Source organism: Mesoplodon mirus (genome assembly GCF_964341445.2).
Source record: "Mesoplodon mirus genome assembly, chromosome: 9".
Taxonomy (NCBI): Eukaryota; Metazoa; Chordata; class Mammalia; order Artiodactyla; family Ziphiidae; genus Mesoplodon; species Mesoplodon mirus.
In genome coordinates this window covers 91,112,466-91,126,917 of record NC_138985.1, presented here as the reverse complement: position 1 = coordinate 91,126,917, position 14,452 = coordinate 91,112,466, and the positions used below count along the sequence as shown (strand labels likewise).

Below are 14,452 nucleotides of genomic sequence, written 5' to 3'. Positions count from 1 at the left end.
AGCAGCAAGCATGCCTAGTGCCCAGATCTTTGTTTCTCCTACCATTCTCCAACAAAAGGGACCAGAGCTCCTTGGAGAAATGGCTGATTCTAGGCCTGGGGCAGGAAATATACAAGATAAATAAGGAGATACTCAAACACACACAGACACACACAAAACAAAAACCGAGCCCCATGAAAATGGGGGTATGTCAAAGGGACACAGGAGGCAACTGAAAGAGCTCCCAATGGCCAAAGCTAGAACAATTTGAGCAAAAAAAATGTAGTATATTGGATAATAATATTCCAAAGAATAAAATAAGTATCTGTAGTCCATACTCACAGACATACATTACTGAACAAATAAGTGTGAGAGAAGTAAAAAATCTCCTGAGCAGAAGAAATCCAAAATCAATGTAGATACTTCACTCTCAAGCAGGTGAAGCATAACTCCCCACTCCTTAAATGTGAGTTGTACATAGGACTACCTTCAGAAAAGTACCGTATGGAAAAGAGGGGAAAAGATTAACTTTGGTGGGGGAACCCAATAAACACTACCTCAACCAGATGATCAAGGTCAACATCAACAGAGGTAAGTCATGTTGACGTGTGATGTGACATGATGAGGATTGCACTTTACCTTTTTCGGTTTTCTTCTTCAAAACCCATAAGCCCAGTCTAACCATGAGAAAAACATCAGACAAATCCAAACTAAGGGATGTTCTACAACTCCTCAAAATTTTATAAGTTATCAAAAACAAGAAAAATCTGAGAAACTGTCACAGCCAAGAGGAGCCTCAGAATACCTGGTGACTAAATGTAGTGTCCTGGATGGAGTCCTGGAACAGAAAGAGGACTTTAGGGAAAAACTGAGGAAATCTGAATAAGGTATGGACTTTAGTTATTAATAGCATATCCATATTGGTTCATTAATTATAACAAATACTAATGTAAGATGTTCATAATAGGGGAAACTGGGTATAGGAACTCTCTGTATTATCTTTGAAATGTCTCTGTAAATCTAAGACTGTCCTAAAATATAAAGCCTATTAAAATAAAATGTATTTTAAAAATGGAATGCTATCTTCCTCCCCAGATCCTCCACCTCATGCAAAGTTGGGCGGGATGGAGCGGGGAAGATTTGCAGAGTGCAGAGCTAGCTGTCCCCAAGGAATAAATGGAACTTTGGGTCACCAGGCGGGTCTGAAAACCCCAGTCAGGATGCAGCCCCTTCCCCTTGGGCAGGTCTGATGTGCATTCGGACCCAAGGACACACTCTCCACAAGTGATGGGCCACTGAGGTCTGAGGCGCACAGTGCCCGACCTGGCAGCTTTGGGCTGGGCTCTTCCTCACCTGACCTCCTGGAGCCCTTGGCTCTAACCCCTGAACTCCCCAGTTCTGCTGGGGGTTGTCTAGGGGAATAAAGACTCCCCACCCCACCTGGCAAAGCCCGGTCCTAGGAGAAACAAGGGGAGGGTTGAGCTCAGAGGTTAGGGGCCCGTGTTGAAAAAGAGGGAAGAGGGGGACATTTTCTGTGTCCCCAGTTGGGAGGAAGTGCTCGTCACTCTCTCCGTGGCACTTTCAGAGGGAGGGAGCTGAGTAGCCAGCGTTTCAGACGCTGAGCGGAAAAGCATTGGGATTTGCAAGTGTTATAGCGGGGTCTGGGCTGGGAGAGGAGGGCTGGCGATGCGGGCAGTTGCAGATTTAGCACCAAGCTTAGGAATATCCAAGGAACTTGAAGATACCCCACGTTTTTGTAGCCAGGAAACTACTATGACTTTAAACTCGGCGGCATGTGCTGCCAGCGAGTGGTTTTGGCGAGGTGGCCAGTGCGCTCTGGAAAGCTGAGGGCTGGCAGGAGATGGGGCTCGCTGGAGAGAGGGAAGATGGGAGTCAGAACCCCACAGCCTACAGGGAGGTGGCACGGGGAGGGGTGGAAACAGCCTGGAACTGGCGTTTCCACCCCCAGTGAGTGCCCAAAGGCCGGGGTGAGGTGTCAGAGCAAAGCCGTCGGTCTCTGTTCTGGCTGCGCCCTGCCCTCTCCAGCTTTACGCATGGGCTTGTCTTGTCTGCTGGCCCCTTGAAAAGGGCAGGGGAACTCCAGCGGCCTCTCCTGAGGACAGATCTTTTCCCATAGCTACAGGGCTTTACACCAGGGGCTCCCAAGGGCAGAAGGAGCCAGCGGTCAGGGCTCTACAACAGGGCGAGGGACAAGCAGGAATGGCCATGGGCGGACTGGAGAGGGGCGCACAGGCTGGCTGGCGGGTGGCAAGACCTCTGAGTTAATGTATAATTGAGAGCAGATGGCAGGGGCTGGCGGCAGCCTGGGGCCTGGGCCCAGTGAATGAGGGACAATTAGCCCCAAGCCCGGGGTTGGGGGGTGGGTAGGTTGAGAGAGTCAGACAGTGAAGGCAGATATTTGCTCCTCAAACAGTCTGGTGCGTTGGGCAGAGGGCTGAGTGGCTGAGCCTCTGGGCTGGCTAGGCCCCCCTGCCACGGCCCTTCCTCTCTTCTCCCTCCCCCCATCACCTCTGGGTCGAAAGCCTCTGTTTGTTCAGACCCAAGAGTGTGTTGTAAAGGCGGGGGGAGAAGGTAGTTTATGGGGGAAATCGCTGCCACCACCATCTGCCAGGTCTTGTCCCTTCTCCCCCTGACACCCCTATCTCCACCCTCACACAGCTGTCTATGGGAATAGTGGGTCTGGACATGGAGCCTTTGGCCCCCAGATGCAGGGGCAAAACAAGAGGAAGGGATGAGGCATGAAAGGAGGACTAAGATTAGAGCTACCACATGCCTTCCTTGGGAACTCCTCTCCCCCAGGCATGGCTGAGTAGAGGGACCAGCAGTCCTAGCTGCCCTGGGAGTGAATGGCCTCTACAGCCACCAGAGCGTGTGCTGTCCTGCCCCTGGTGCTGAAACCGCCTGCTGCAGTCTCCCCTGTCCCCGAGGGCTCCAGGCTAGCCTGAGGATGCTGGAGGAGGCTGGAAGAGAAGGGCAGGCCATGTCAGGGTAAGAGAGAAAACCCACTTCTGTGATATATTTGGCTCTGCTTTGAGAATAAGAGTTCCCAATCCTAGGATCAAGTTGAGCATACAACATCAACACCCCTGCCCCCCAAACCAAAGCATTTACCATTGAAACCTATTCTTCCCCACTCTGGGTCTAGTGTTGGAGCACCACACCCTGCTTACTTTCAGCCTGACTTCTGAGAGGGTTTCACAGACTCCAAGGTATGCGATGGACCCAAAGAGCTTTCCATGCCAGCTCCTTCACAAGGGGTCTGCCCGAGACCATGGTGGCAACAAAGCTTCCATGCGCTGGGGGCTTTGTTTCCCTTCCAGCTACTGGTCCCCCCACCTGAACAACAATCCAGATAACCTGTGGTATTCTCTGTGGGAACAGGAGTGTCGTTCATAACTCACAGTCTAAAAGCACCAAATCCCTTGTAGAATGGAGCCTGAAAAATCAAGGAATGGATAAACACCCCACCTGCAACCTAACTCCCTTCAGAGGCTCATTCCCTCCATTGCTCCTGTTGCCAGTGTTCTAAAGTCCAGGGTACCCCAGTTTCCAGGCAAGAACTCATCCTGGGCATCACCTCAGTCAAGGAGCCAGTTGAAGGATTGGTGAGGACACTCTTGGGAACTGGTGTGATGTGTGATGTGTGATACTCTCTCTATGCACACCGCATTCTCTCAGAGATCCATGAGCCAACTTGACCAGTATTTAGGTGTTGGTCTATATACCCATTGACCTTTTATAGCAATGCACATAGGACCCAGGAGTTGACCCAGAACCCAGAAGTGCATTCTGGCTAGGAAGCTGTGTCTGTGGCTCTGGAATTCATGTTTGGGCTTCTGTGCATTCAGAGCCTTGGGGACACAGTCTGAAATTCCCCATCCTCCTTATTCCCCGTTCCCTTCAGGAGTACTGGCCCCCGAGTGGTTGTGTTCAGGAGCCAGGGGGCCTGCATGAGACTGGCTCTGTACCTGCTTCAGGGTGGCAGGTAGGCACAAGGTGGGCTCTGAGGACTTCCGGTGGAAGGACACAGTGGGTCACTGGCTGTGGTTTGCCCTGACTCAGGGCCGGTGTCAGTCAGCCCCATGCACACCTCCCTCCTCCTCTCTCCTCTGCTCATGGCCTGTGACATCACTGGCTGCTCCCAGAAGGCTGCCCTCTGCTCCTGAGCACGGGCTTTCTGTGGCTCTGGACCCCCTGGCAGGACTGAAGCAGGAGCAGAGTGGAGGCTGTTAGCAGGACCAGACCACCACCATCCCTGGAGCCTGCAGGGGTCTCAGGAGCCCAGGCCAGGAGACTGAGACCCCCCCCCACCAAACAGGTAGCTCACTGCAGGCTCATTGTCTGCTCCGCCTCTCATGCTGGTTCCATGTCTTTGTGTGGCCAAGCCAACCTCTCTCGTCCTTTGTCTTTGCAGTCACCACCCTCCTGCCCCTTCGGCCCCCTCTCCTGCTCTCCCACCTTGCGAGGACCAGTTCTTTCATCAGACAAGTTCATATGAACGTTGGAAATGTGTGGTGGCTTTCTGTTTTGAGTTGGGGTGATTTTAGGTTTGGAGATGATTTAGGCTTGGATATTGAACCTGAGACCCCACAGCTCCTCTGAGCTCTGATCACTCAGGGGGGACACAGTCCTATCGAGGATTCAGGGTTTGGCTGATTTTCTGAGCTTCCACCTGCCCCTGCTATCCTGGCATAGCCTTTACATCCCCAGATTGACTTTCCTCTCTCTGTTGCTTTGGAGGCAGCAGGGGTGGAGGCAGAGAAAGAGAGCCTCAGGATTAGAAGCTGGAAATTGCAGCTTCTGAGGAGGGACTGGCTTCTAAACCTCCTTGAGCTTTACTCCCTGGGTGGCCCCTGATTTGTGCGAACCCCAATTTCTGCCTCACTTTTCTTTTTGGAGAAACCTCTGCCTTCCTTCCTGACTTTCTGGAAAGATGAGAGCATGCAGGGGAATGTGTCTCTTACTGTCTAGAGAGGAGTGAGTAAAAGCTGATTTGTCTCCTGAAATTTATCAAGTCGCTCTGGCTGCCATAGTCTTTGTGAGTTCATTGTTGTTTCCCTCATGTTGGTCCCCTCTCCCTGGTTGCACTGTAATCTCTTGGAGGGCAAAAACCTTGTCCCTATTCTTTTTACTCTCTTCATCTTGAACAACCAGCTATGTGCTCAGGATTAATACCTTATTCAGTAAATAATTGCAGATTAGTTAACTGAGCCAAGATGCCATGGTTATTACAGGAAAGTTCTATGCATAAGCTATTCTCTGGGGGGACCTCCAGCCCTGCCAGGGGTCTAGGCATGAACGGAGGTGGCTTCAACTCCCATTACTAGCAGATAAAAGCAAGACGGACATGGTGGCCCACAACCTGTGTCCTGGGCTGCCAAGAGACTCTCTCATGCTCACACTGGCTTCTATACAGGTCAGAGACAGCTCCCTCCTGCTTCTCCCTCTCTCCCTTTGACGTGCCTTCGGTAAACGGTAGTTGCAAGAATGAGTGTTTGGTCCCAGAGACTTGGGCTCTGAAAGTATGAGATCTAGACCTCTCCAGAGTTGACAGGAAGCAGCAACCGCAGGGGGTTAGAAGCTGTCAAGAGAGGTGTCTTCCGGGAGAAACCAGGACTTCAGGCTTGTTCACCTCTACTTCCAGGGGGTGGGACCCAAGCCTCAATGCCTGGGGGTAGAGCTGAGCCCTGGTGTTTCCCCAGACCTTCTTGGAGAGTATCAAAAACCAGAGCAAGACCCTTCCATGAGGTGCTCTGAAGGAAGCTTTCTGGCTGGTGGTTTGGAGAACAGAACGTCAGGACCTGCATGAGAGTAAAGGCAAGAGCCTTGAACCTGGTCCCCAGCCTCAGACCAGGGCGATGGAGATCTTTGGTCCCTGGTGCCCTCTCTGGCTGGGCATAGCATCCTGAGCTTAGGAGGCAGGACTTGGTCCCAAGTATATCACCTGGTGGCTGATAAGGCTTTTGAGGGGTCAGAGGCGACAGTGGTCCATTTGGAAAAGGGAAAGCATCATCCATTTTTACCTGACCTCTTGTATGGAACATGTGAGAAAGAGCCCTCCCACCCTCCAGGCCCTTATCAGGACATCCAGAAAGATCCAGTCCTCTGCTGGCTCTGTGATGTTTTAATTCAAAGGCTTAGTAAAGAGAAATTGAATTTTCGTGGCCAATCTACTGGCAAACTTTAGAAACCTTATCTTCGATCACAAAACACCCCAAGGCCATTCTAAGCAAGAGATTCCGCCCAAAGAACCCTGGATTATTGCAGGTCCAGCCTCAAGAACAAAAAAGGAGCTCCCAGGAGGAACTCCGCTCCCCAGTCTTCCCAGTTCCTGCCCTTCTGTGAGGAGGCCCAGCCTGGAGTATGCTGCAGGACGGTAAGATGCCCAGGAGAAGTGGGAAGAACAGGGTAGCATAGGAGGGCGGGAACGGCTCCAGGCTCTGCTTGCATCCACGTGGGTTCATGTGCCCTCAGCCAGCGTTCTGTGGGAGCCCCTCCCAGTCACTCCCTCCCCGCTCCACCCTGCTTCCCTTAGACAATGAGGACCAGTGCATGTGGCCAAGGAGCAAAGGCTCACCCATGAGCCAGCTCCCAAAGAAAGTGGCATGTCTGGGGGGCCCTGGGAACAGAAGGGGAGCAGTCCCCTGGAGGGAGGATTTTCTCTGTGGTGGGAAGCCAGGCTAGCGGGGCCTGAGTAACCCTCTCCCAGGAGGGTCCTCCATGCTGCAGGTGGGCTGGGGAGAGGGGAGACTTCGGGTACTATGCCTCCTTCTCCTGCCCAGGGATCAGCAGTGTGAATCAGCTGGGGGGGCTCTTTGTGAATGGTCGGCCTCTGCCCCTGGACAGCCGGCAGCAGATCGTGCGGCTGGCCGTCAGCGGGATGCGGCCCTGTGACATCTCACGGAGCCTTAAGGTAGTGTGCTGGGACCTTCACCCAGTGATGCGCACAAGAAGCAGGGAGAAGCGGCCCCTTTAAGGCAAGTCTGGGGCTGTTGCAGACTCGGAGGGCCTTTGGGGCTTGGGCTGCTTCCTTGAGGGCTGGGATAGGGAGCTTCAGGGTTCCAAAGGTGAGGCTAGACTCGACTCTGGGACCTGATTCAGTCAGTGTCACTTTGCCTGGTAGCTTCCTTCTGTCCCAGGGACACTCACCCTCTGCCCATCATGCCTCACCTGTCCCTGCTTCTCACCTGACCCAGGTATCTAATGGCTGTGTGAGCAAGATCCTAGGGCGTTACTACCGCACAGGTGTCTTGGAGCCCAAGGGGATTGGGGGAAGCAAGCCGCGCCTGGCCACACCACCTGTGGTGGCTCGAATCGCCCAGCTGAAGGGTGAGTGCCCAGCCCTCTTCGCCTGGGAGATCCAACGCCAGCTCTGCGCCGAAGGGCTTTGCACCCAGGACAAGACTCCCAGTGTAAGTGCCCACCCCTCCCCAGAACCGGAACTGCGGCTGCCAGACTGGTTGTCTGGGGAGGGAGAAGAAGATCCCTTCTTACTTGGCAGTGGGGCCTCCCAGGCTGGGGGGCGGGGCTTCTGGGCTCTCTTCTGACCCAGAAGTTTCTCTTCTGAAAAGCGGTGGTGGTGAGACAGGTGAGAAGAAGAAAGCGTGGGGCTGAAAGGAGGCTGCCCTTGGGAACGATGTGTCGGCCGGGACAGAGGAGAGAAAGGATACTGGGGAAACATCCTCAGGATGCAACCTGGGCTGGGCACCGTTTCCCCACTCATCACCCCACATCCTCAGGTCTCCTCCATCAACCGAGTCCTGCGGGCGATACAGGAGGAACAGAGGCTCCCCGGGGCACAGCTCAGGTTGCCAGGTGGGTCTTGGAGCTGCCTCCAGGGATGTTCAGAGCCAAACCTAAGCGTTTTACAGCTCTCAGATTCCTTTCTTGTTCTTTCTTGGATCACCCTCACAACAAGACAATAAAGTGGGCCTCACAGGGGGTCTTATTCTCTCCTAGCAGGAGAAAATGGAGGCTCAGAGGAAGGGAAGTAACTTACCCAAGGTCACCAGCTAGTTGTTGGCAGGTCCTGGAACAGAGCGCAGCTCCCTAGGTCTCTAAGTTCACAGGATCTGCCGAGAAGGAGACAGGACTCGGCCTTCCACACCCTCCCCCTGCCTCGTTCACAGCTCCTCAGAGCATTTTTGAGGTGCTGTGGGATCAGGCAAGCCTGGCCCATCCTTGCGGCTGTCTCCCCCCACATGCTAAGCATGCTCCCACCATGGCTTCGACCCCTCCCACCCAGTGCCCCTGCGGCGACCCCCGAGTAACTGTGGATGCCCCAGCGGTGCGGCTCTGCTCTCACCCTGCATTGTGCCCTGCCTACAGCACCAGGGACGTGGGGACTCCATTCGACCAGAGGAATCACCATCACAGACCCGCACCAGCCACTGTCTCCCTTTGCCGCTGTTTTGGCTCCAGTTCCTTCAACGCCACCTAGTGGCTCCGAAGCGCCCCGGGGTCCCCACCCAGGGACAGGCCACCGGAATCGGACGATCTTCTCCCCAGGCCAAGCTGAGGCGCTGGAGAAAGGTGCCAGAGCTGGGGCGGACGGTGGGCCACGGAGGCAACGGCCCGGAGGCTGTGGACGCCCCTGCGTCGGGGAGTAGGGCAGTTCAGGGCTGGCACAGGCGGGGAGTGGGGCCTTGCTCCTCTCCCCGCGCCCTTGCTGTGTGAGCCTCCATCTCTGCAGAGTTCCAGCGTGGGCAGTACCCTGACTCAGTGGCCCGCGGGAAGCTGGCTGCTGCCACCTCTCTGCCTGAAGACACGGTGAGGGTGAGTGAGCTCTGCCACACAGCGCGCACACACCGCAAGGACAGAGCGCCTGGGCCGCGCAGGCTTCCGCTTCCGGTGACGGTGACGTAGCGAAGGCGGCCGGAGGCGGAGACGGGCTGGTTCGGAGCAGGTCCTGTTGCGCTTCTGCCGAGCTTTCCCCTCCACTGGCCGCTCCACACCTTGGCACTGAGGAAGGGGACAGAGAGCCCAGGCCAGAGCAGGAAGGGGGGACGGCAGGGCTGAGGAAGGCTCTGCACTCCGAGTCCAGGTCAGGAACACGTGGTGAGAGCAGTAGGTGCTGGGCCTCGGAGCGCACAGCCAGCTGCATCGTTTCTGCCCTCCTCAGATCTGGTTTTCCAACCGAAGAGCCAAATGGCGCCGACAAGAGAAGCTCAAGGGGGAAATGCGGTTTCCAGGTGATTTCTCTGCCCATCCATCCACTCACCCACCCTTCTTTCCTCCCTTCCTTCCTTCCCATCCATCCATCCATCCATCCATCCATCCATGCAACCACCAAACACTTACTCAGCACCTCCCATGCACCAGACACTGTGTTAGATGCTGGACATACACAGTCCCTGCTCTTCAGGGCTGCACTGCCCCCAGTTTACCATCCCTGGGATTTAATCCTTCTTCTATAGTCTCCCAAGACCCCGCCTTGGGAAGGAGGGCAGTTTGGGGCTGTAGCATCCATCTCCAACCGCCCCCCCCAGAAGTCATTGCTTTTCCTAGAACCTCCCTGCCTCTCACCTCCACTCCCTGCTCCCCAGACCCCTGTTCCTCCCTCTGGTGCATCCACCCTTACCTTGTAGGCGCTTCCCAGGACCTGACTGTACCAAGTGCCTCCCCAGGGACCGTCTCTGCACAGGTATCCAGGAAGAGGGGGAAGACTGAAGGGATCACTGCTTGTCCCGTTCCCAGTGGGTGCCTGAGCTAGAATGCATGACTCCCCTGGGCCCTCACAGTACATGTTTCCAGAAAGTGCCATCCTCAGAGTTTACCATGTGAATGGCTCCCTCTGAAGTTGTTCAGGATACAGCCCTGGGGGTGGGGTGGGGTCTTGCAGCCCTGGGGTCCCAGTCGTGCTAAACAGTAGGCATCACTGGCAGCTGAGGGTTTCCTCTTGCTTTCTCTAGCAATCCCCCGGCAGTGTGTCCACAGCAGTCCTACCTGCCCTGGAATCCTTGGCTCCCTCCAGCTCTCCGCGGTTCTGGGGGACAGCATCAGACAGATGTCTGAGTGACACTCCACCACAAGCCTGTCTCAAGCCCTGCTGGGGTAAGAATGCAGGCCAGGCCTCACTCCTGCAGGGTGTAGGGAAGGCTAACTGACTCCTTGACCCACCGGAGGGCATGGATCCCCAGTCGGGGTCATCAAAGGAACCTCAATACAGCTTTCCTCATTCTTTGCATGGCCCGTAAAGTTGGGGAGACTAGTACCCCTGAGTCTATACTATCATTGACGGCCATAGCGGGCAAAGGGGCTGGGATGGAGATTCAAGTGTGTATATCCAGTGTAGAGAACCAATGTCCGCCCCTCTCCCCATCAGTGACTTTGAGGGGTGGGATGGCAGCAGCAAGCCCAAGCTCACCCTCTCTTCATCCCTACAGGCTACCCGCCCCCCACAGCCGAGCTCCCTGGATTCACTCCTGCTTTGCCATCCTTGCCCCTCCTTCCTCTGCCCCCATCGCCAGTCTTGGTACCCATCAGGTCTTGCTCTGGCCTGGCTCCCCACTTCGAGGCCTGGGATGAGGGAGGCAGTCCAGAGTGGAAAGGAGATGGGATGGGAGGATCTGATACCGCCTGCCCAAGCAGAGCATTGCTCCCTCCTCCTTCCTGTGTCTCCTCCTCATCTGTGGACCTTGCCCTTCTTATGTGTCACCTGATGGCAGAAGCCGTGCCCACCCACTTCTCACACTGGCCTTAAGACGCTTCCAGTTGGCAGCGATAAAAACATCTTTTAAATTAGCAGTAGTTCTCTTGTCCATCATGTTTTTCTCATGAGCACTCATAATCCCACCCCTATATTTAACAATTATAAAGTTTGCCATCGGGCTTCCCTGGTGGCGCAGTGGTTAAGAATCCACCTGCCAATGCAGGGGACACGGGTTCGAGCCCTGGTCCAGGAAGATCCCACATGCAGCGGAGTAACTAAGCCCGTGCACCACAACTACTGAGCCTGTGCTCTAGAGCCCACGAGCCACAACTACTGAGCCTGAGCGCCACAACTACTGAAGCCTGCACGCCTAGAGCCCGTGCTCCACAAGAGAAGCCACCGCAATGAGAAGCCTGCGCACCGCAATGAAGAGTAGCCCCGGCTCGCTGCAACTAGAGAAAGCCCGCGCGCAGCAGTGAAGACCCAGCACAGCCAAAAAAAAAAAATTTGCCATCTATCTATCTATCTATATGATTTAGTTATCTATGTAACTATCTAGCTATCATCTAATATATTTATGTGTCTATATAACTAGGTATCTAGCTATTATCTATCCAATCTAATCTTTGTATTTATCTATGTGTATATATATATCTACATATGTACGTAGATATGTATCTATCTTGGTGTTTGGGTGCTCATATACCCACATGTATGCACATATAACACATACACACACTGATAGTACCTCGTGGCACGTCACCCCTGAGTCCTCCAGCATGCATCTCCAAAATATAAGGGAAATTTTCTTACATAACCACAATACCATGACCACATCTAAGAAAATGTATAATAATTTCTTAATCTAAGAAGAGAGACATGGGGCTTCCCTGGTGGCGCGTTGGTTGAGAGTCCGCCTGCCGATGCAGGGGACACAGGTTCGTGCCCCAGTCCGGGAAGATCCCATGTGCCGCGGAGCGGCTGGGCCCGTGAGCCATGGCCGCTGAGCCTGCGCATCCAGAGCCTGTGCTCCGCAATGGGAGAGGCCACGGCAGTGAGAGGCCCGCGTACCAAAAAAAAAAAAAAAAAAAGGAGAGACATGAACTCTTTAATTGCATATGTATTTTTTTTTTTTTGCACAACAGCACACAGAGTGGAAAGGACCCTTTTAAAATTCTGCTCATCCCTTTATATGTGCTCTTGGGGCATGTTTGCTTGCTGCTTCTTGGCTGTAAGTTCCAACTCATCTCAATTTTGTCTCCCTGCAGAGAAATCTCTAGGCTCCTCCTGGGAAGCCTTGGGATGTAGGGAAAGAGAGGGCTATGGGGGGAAAGGGGTAAAGAGGAGATATTTGGAATGGGGGATGGGCTTATCCCTCCAAATTCTTTCCTTTTTGAAGAGCAGGGGATGGAATGATGATGGTGCAAAGCAGGGTAGGGGGGGACTGGGGGCATGTTTGTTTACTCCCATCTGTGACAGGTACAAGTGCAGAAGTTGTCCTTCAGGAAGTCTCTATCATCAAATACTCTAGAGCTGTGGGGCTCAGTAAATAGCCACCAACCACGTGGCTATTAAAATGTAATTAAAATGAAATAAAATGAATAATTCAGCTCCTCAGTCACACCAGCCCCCAGTCAAATGCCCAGCAGTCACACGTGCCCGAGGTTACTGTATTGGACAGTAAATTCTATAGAACATTTCCATCAGCACAGAAAGTTCTATGGGACAGCACAGCTCTAGAATGAAATTCCGAGGGTAATAGAGTGCAGCCTGCCCTGCCCTGCCTTCTCTCCCCTCAAGCTGGGGACCCTGCTGGACAGATCGCTCAGGGAAATGGACGAGGTTTTGTGGGGTGACAGCATTCACAGTACAGCTGAGAATATGCCCGTCACTTCAGCAACAAAACTGACCTCAGCAATGGAAGCAGCTGTCATCTGAGGCTCCATGGCTGAGCACCATTCAGGTGGAGGATGGATGACCACTTTGGGGGAGCAGGGCATACCAATGTGTGTGTGTGTGTGTGTGTGTGTGTGTGTGTGTGTGTCCCCAGGCACATGCATGCCCATGCATCTGAGTGTGTAGATGTATTTATGGAAAGCTGAGGAAGGTGTTCTCCACTAAATGACCCCCCAACGTCTTATCTCTGAAGACTATGTTCCACTCCACATCTTTGGCCTGTTCTTAATGTTCTGCAGGAAGGGAGATGCCCTGGTCTCTAGTGTTTGCAACCTTTTTTTTTTTTCTTCCTTTTTTGCGGCACACAGGCCTCTTACTGTTGTGGCCTCTCCCGTTGCGAAGCACAGGCTCCGGACGCACAGGCTCAGTGGCCATGGCTCACGGGCCCAGCCTCTCTGCGGCATGTGGGATCCTCCTGGACTGGGGTACGAACCCGCGTTCCCTGCATCAGCAGGTGGACTCTCAACCACTGCGCCACCAGGGAAGCCCTGCAACCTTTTTTTATTGGATTAAAATGTTTACAAAATTCTTTCATATTCTTGAGGAGAAACATACTTACAGAAACTTGACATCATTTTCCTCTATCCAAACAGAATCTCTCTCATGTTCCGGTTTCAGGTTCTCTTCTCAGTGGGCTTATAAACCAGGCACTGATTATGGGATGATGCAATAGGGGTCAGTCATCACTGGTATTTGAGAAACTTTTAGGAACTGTCTGGATGCTGCTTTATATAATATTGGGTTAACAATGAGAAAAAATTTCCCTTTTCCACTCCCTTTCAATTCTGATTGTGTCAAAGAGAAAATTTTCATTTTGGTCCTACTCTTTAGCCCCTCTGTAACAGTTGCTAATCTACTTTTTGAACAGAGGGAAAGGGAGTCTCTGAGCCTTGGTCAAGGAAGGGAAATCTAAGATTTGAAACATCACTTTGTTTTCATTGTATTTCTTTTCATGGTCACTTTCTATTCATGGCAAGTGATTCTGGTCTTCCATTTTATGATAGTGATCAAAATATCCCTTTTAGGGCTTCCCTGGTGGCTCAGTGGTTGAGAGTCCGCCTGACGATGCAGGGGACACGGGTTCATGCCCCGGTCCGGGAGGATCCCACATGCTGCGGAGCGGCTGGGCCCGTGAGCCATGGCCGCTGAGCCTGCGCGTCCGGAGCCTGTGCTCCGCAACGGGAGAGGCCACAACAGCTAGAGGCCCACGTACCGCAAAAAAAAAAAAAAAAAAAAAAAAAAAAATCCCTTTTAAAATAAACGTACTTAAGAGTGTATGTAAAGAAAGACAAGGGGTCTTCCCTGGTGGCGCAGTGGTTGAGAGTCCGCCTGCCGATGCAGGGGACACGGGTTCGTGCCCCTGTCTGGGAAGATCCCACATGCCACGGAGCGGCTGGGCCTGTGAGCCATGGCTGCTGAGCCTGCACGTTCGGAGCCTGTGCTCTGCAACGGGAGAGGCCACAACAGTGGGAGGCCTGCGTACCGCTAAAAAAAAAAAAAAAAAAAAAAAAAAAAAAAAAAAAAAAAAGAAAGACATTAATAGGGTAGACGGTAGGTAAATAAAAGCCAAAGTTATGAAGACAGTACAAGAATGACAGTCATTTTGGAAACTCTGTTTTGATGGAAAAAGCCATGGACGTTAGGGTCCGCTCTAATTGAAGAATTGCATCAGAGGTCCCAGTCATGGGCAAATCACCTCAGCTCCCTGTAAACAGTGAGGTAGGCAGTGATGGGGAAAGTACCTGTTGTGTCCAACTGATTGGATCAAAAGTAATGATAAGGTGGGATGGTTGGTAAGCTTTGGAGGGAGGGTGGGCTATAGAGGCATAAGCTGTTATGACCATT

At 53.0% G+C, this 14,452-nt stretch overlaps 1 protein-coding gene across 1 annotated transcript; it reads left to right on the top strand.

The window, feature by feature from the left end:
* Positions 1 to 545: 545 nt before the first annotated feature.
* On the top strand, positions 546 to 10,527 carry PAX4 (paired box 4; the record flags this gene model as incomplete). The annotated part of the gene is given in 14 exon segments (XM_082632242.1): positions 546 to 570; positions 2,928 to 2,988; positions 3,905 to 3,985; positions 6,730 to 6,913; positions 7,197 to 7,412; positions 7,740 to 7,815; positions 8,377 to 8,532; positions 8,693 to 8,775; positions 9,122 to 9,191; positions 9,588 to 9,643; positions 9,912 to 10,053; positions 10,386 to 10,390; positions 10,392 to 10,457; positions 10,459 to 10,527. Coding segments are annotated over 14 exon segments (1,290 nt in total).
* Between the last annotated feature and the right edge of the window lie 3,925 nt (positions 10,528 to 14,452).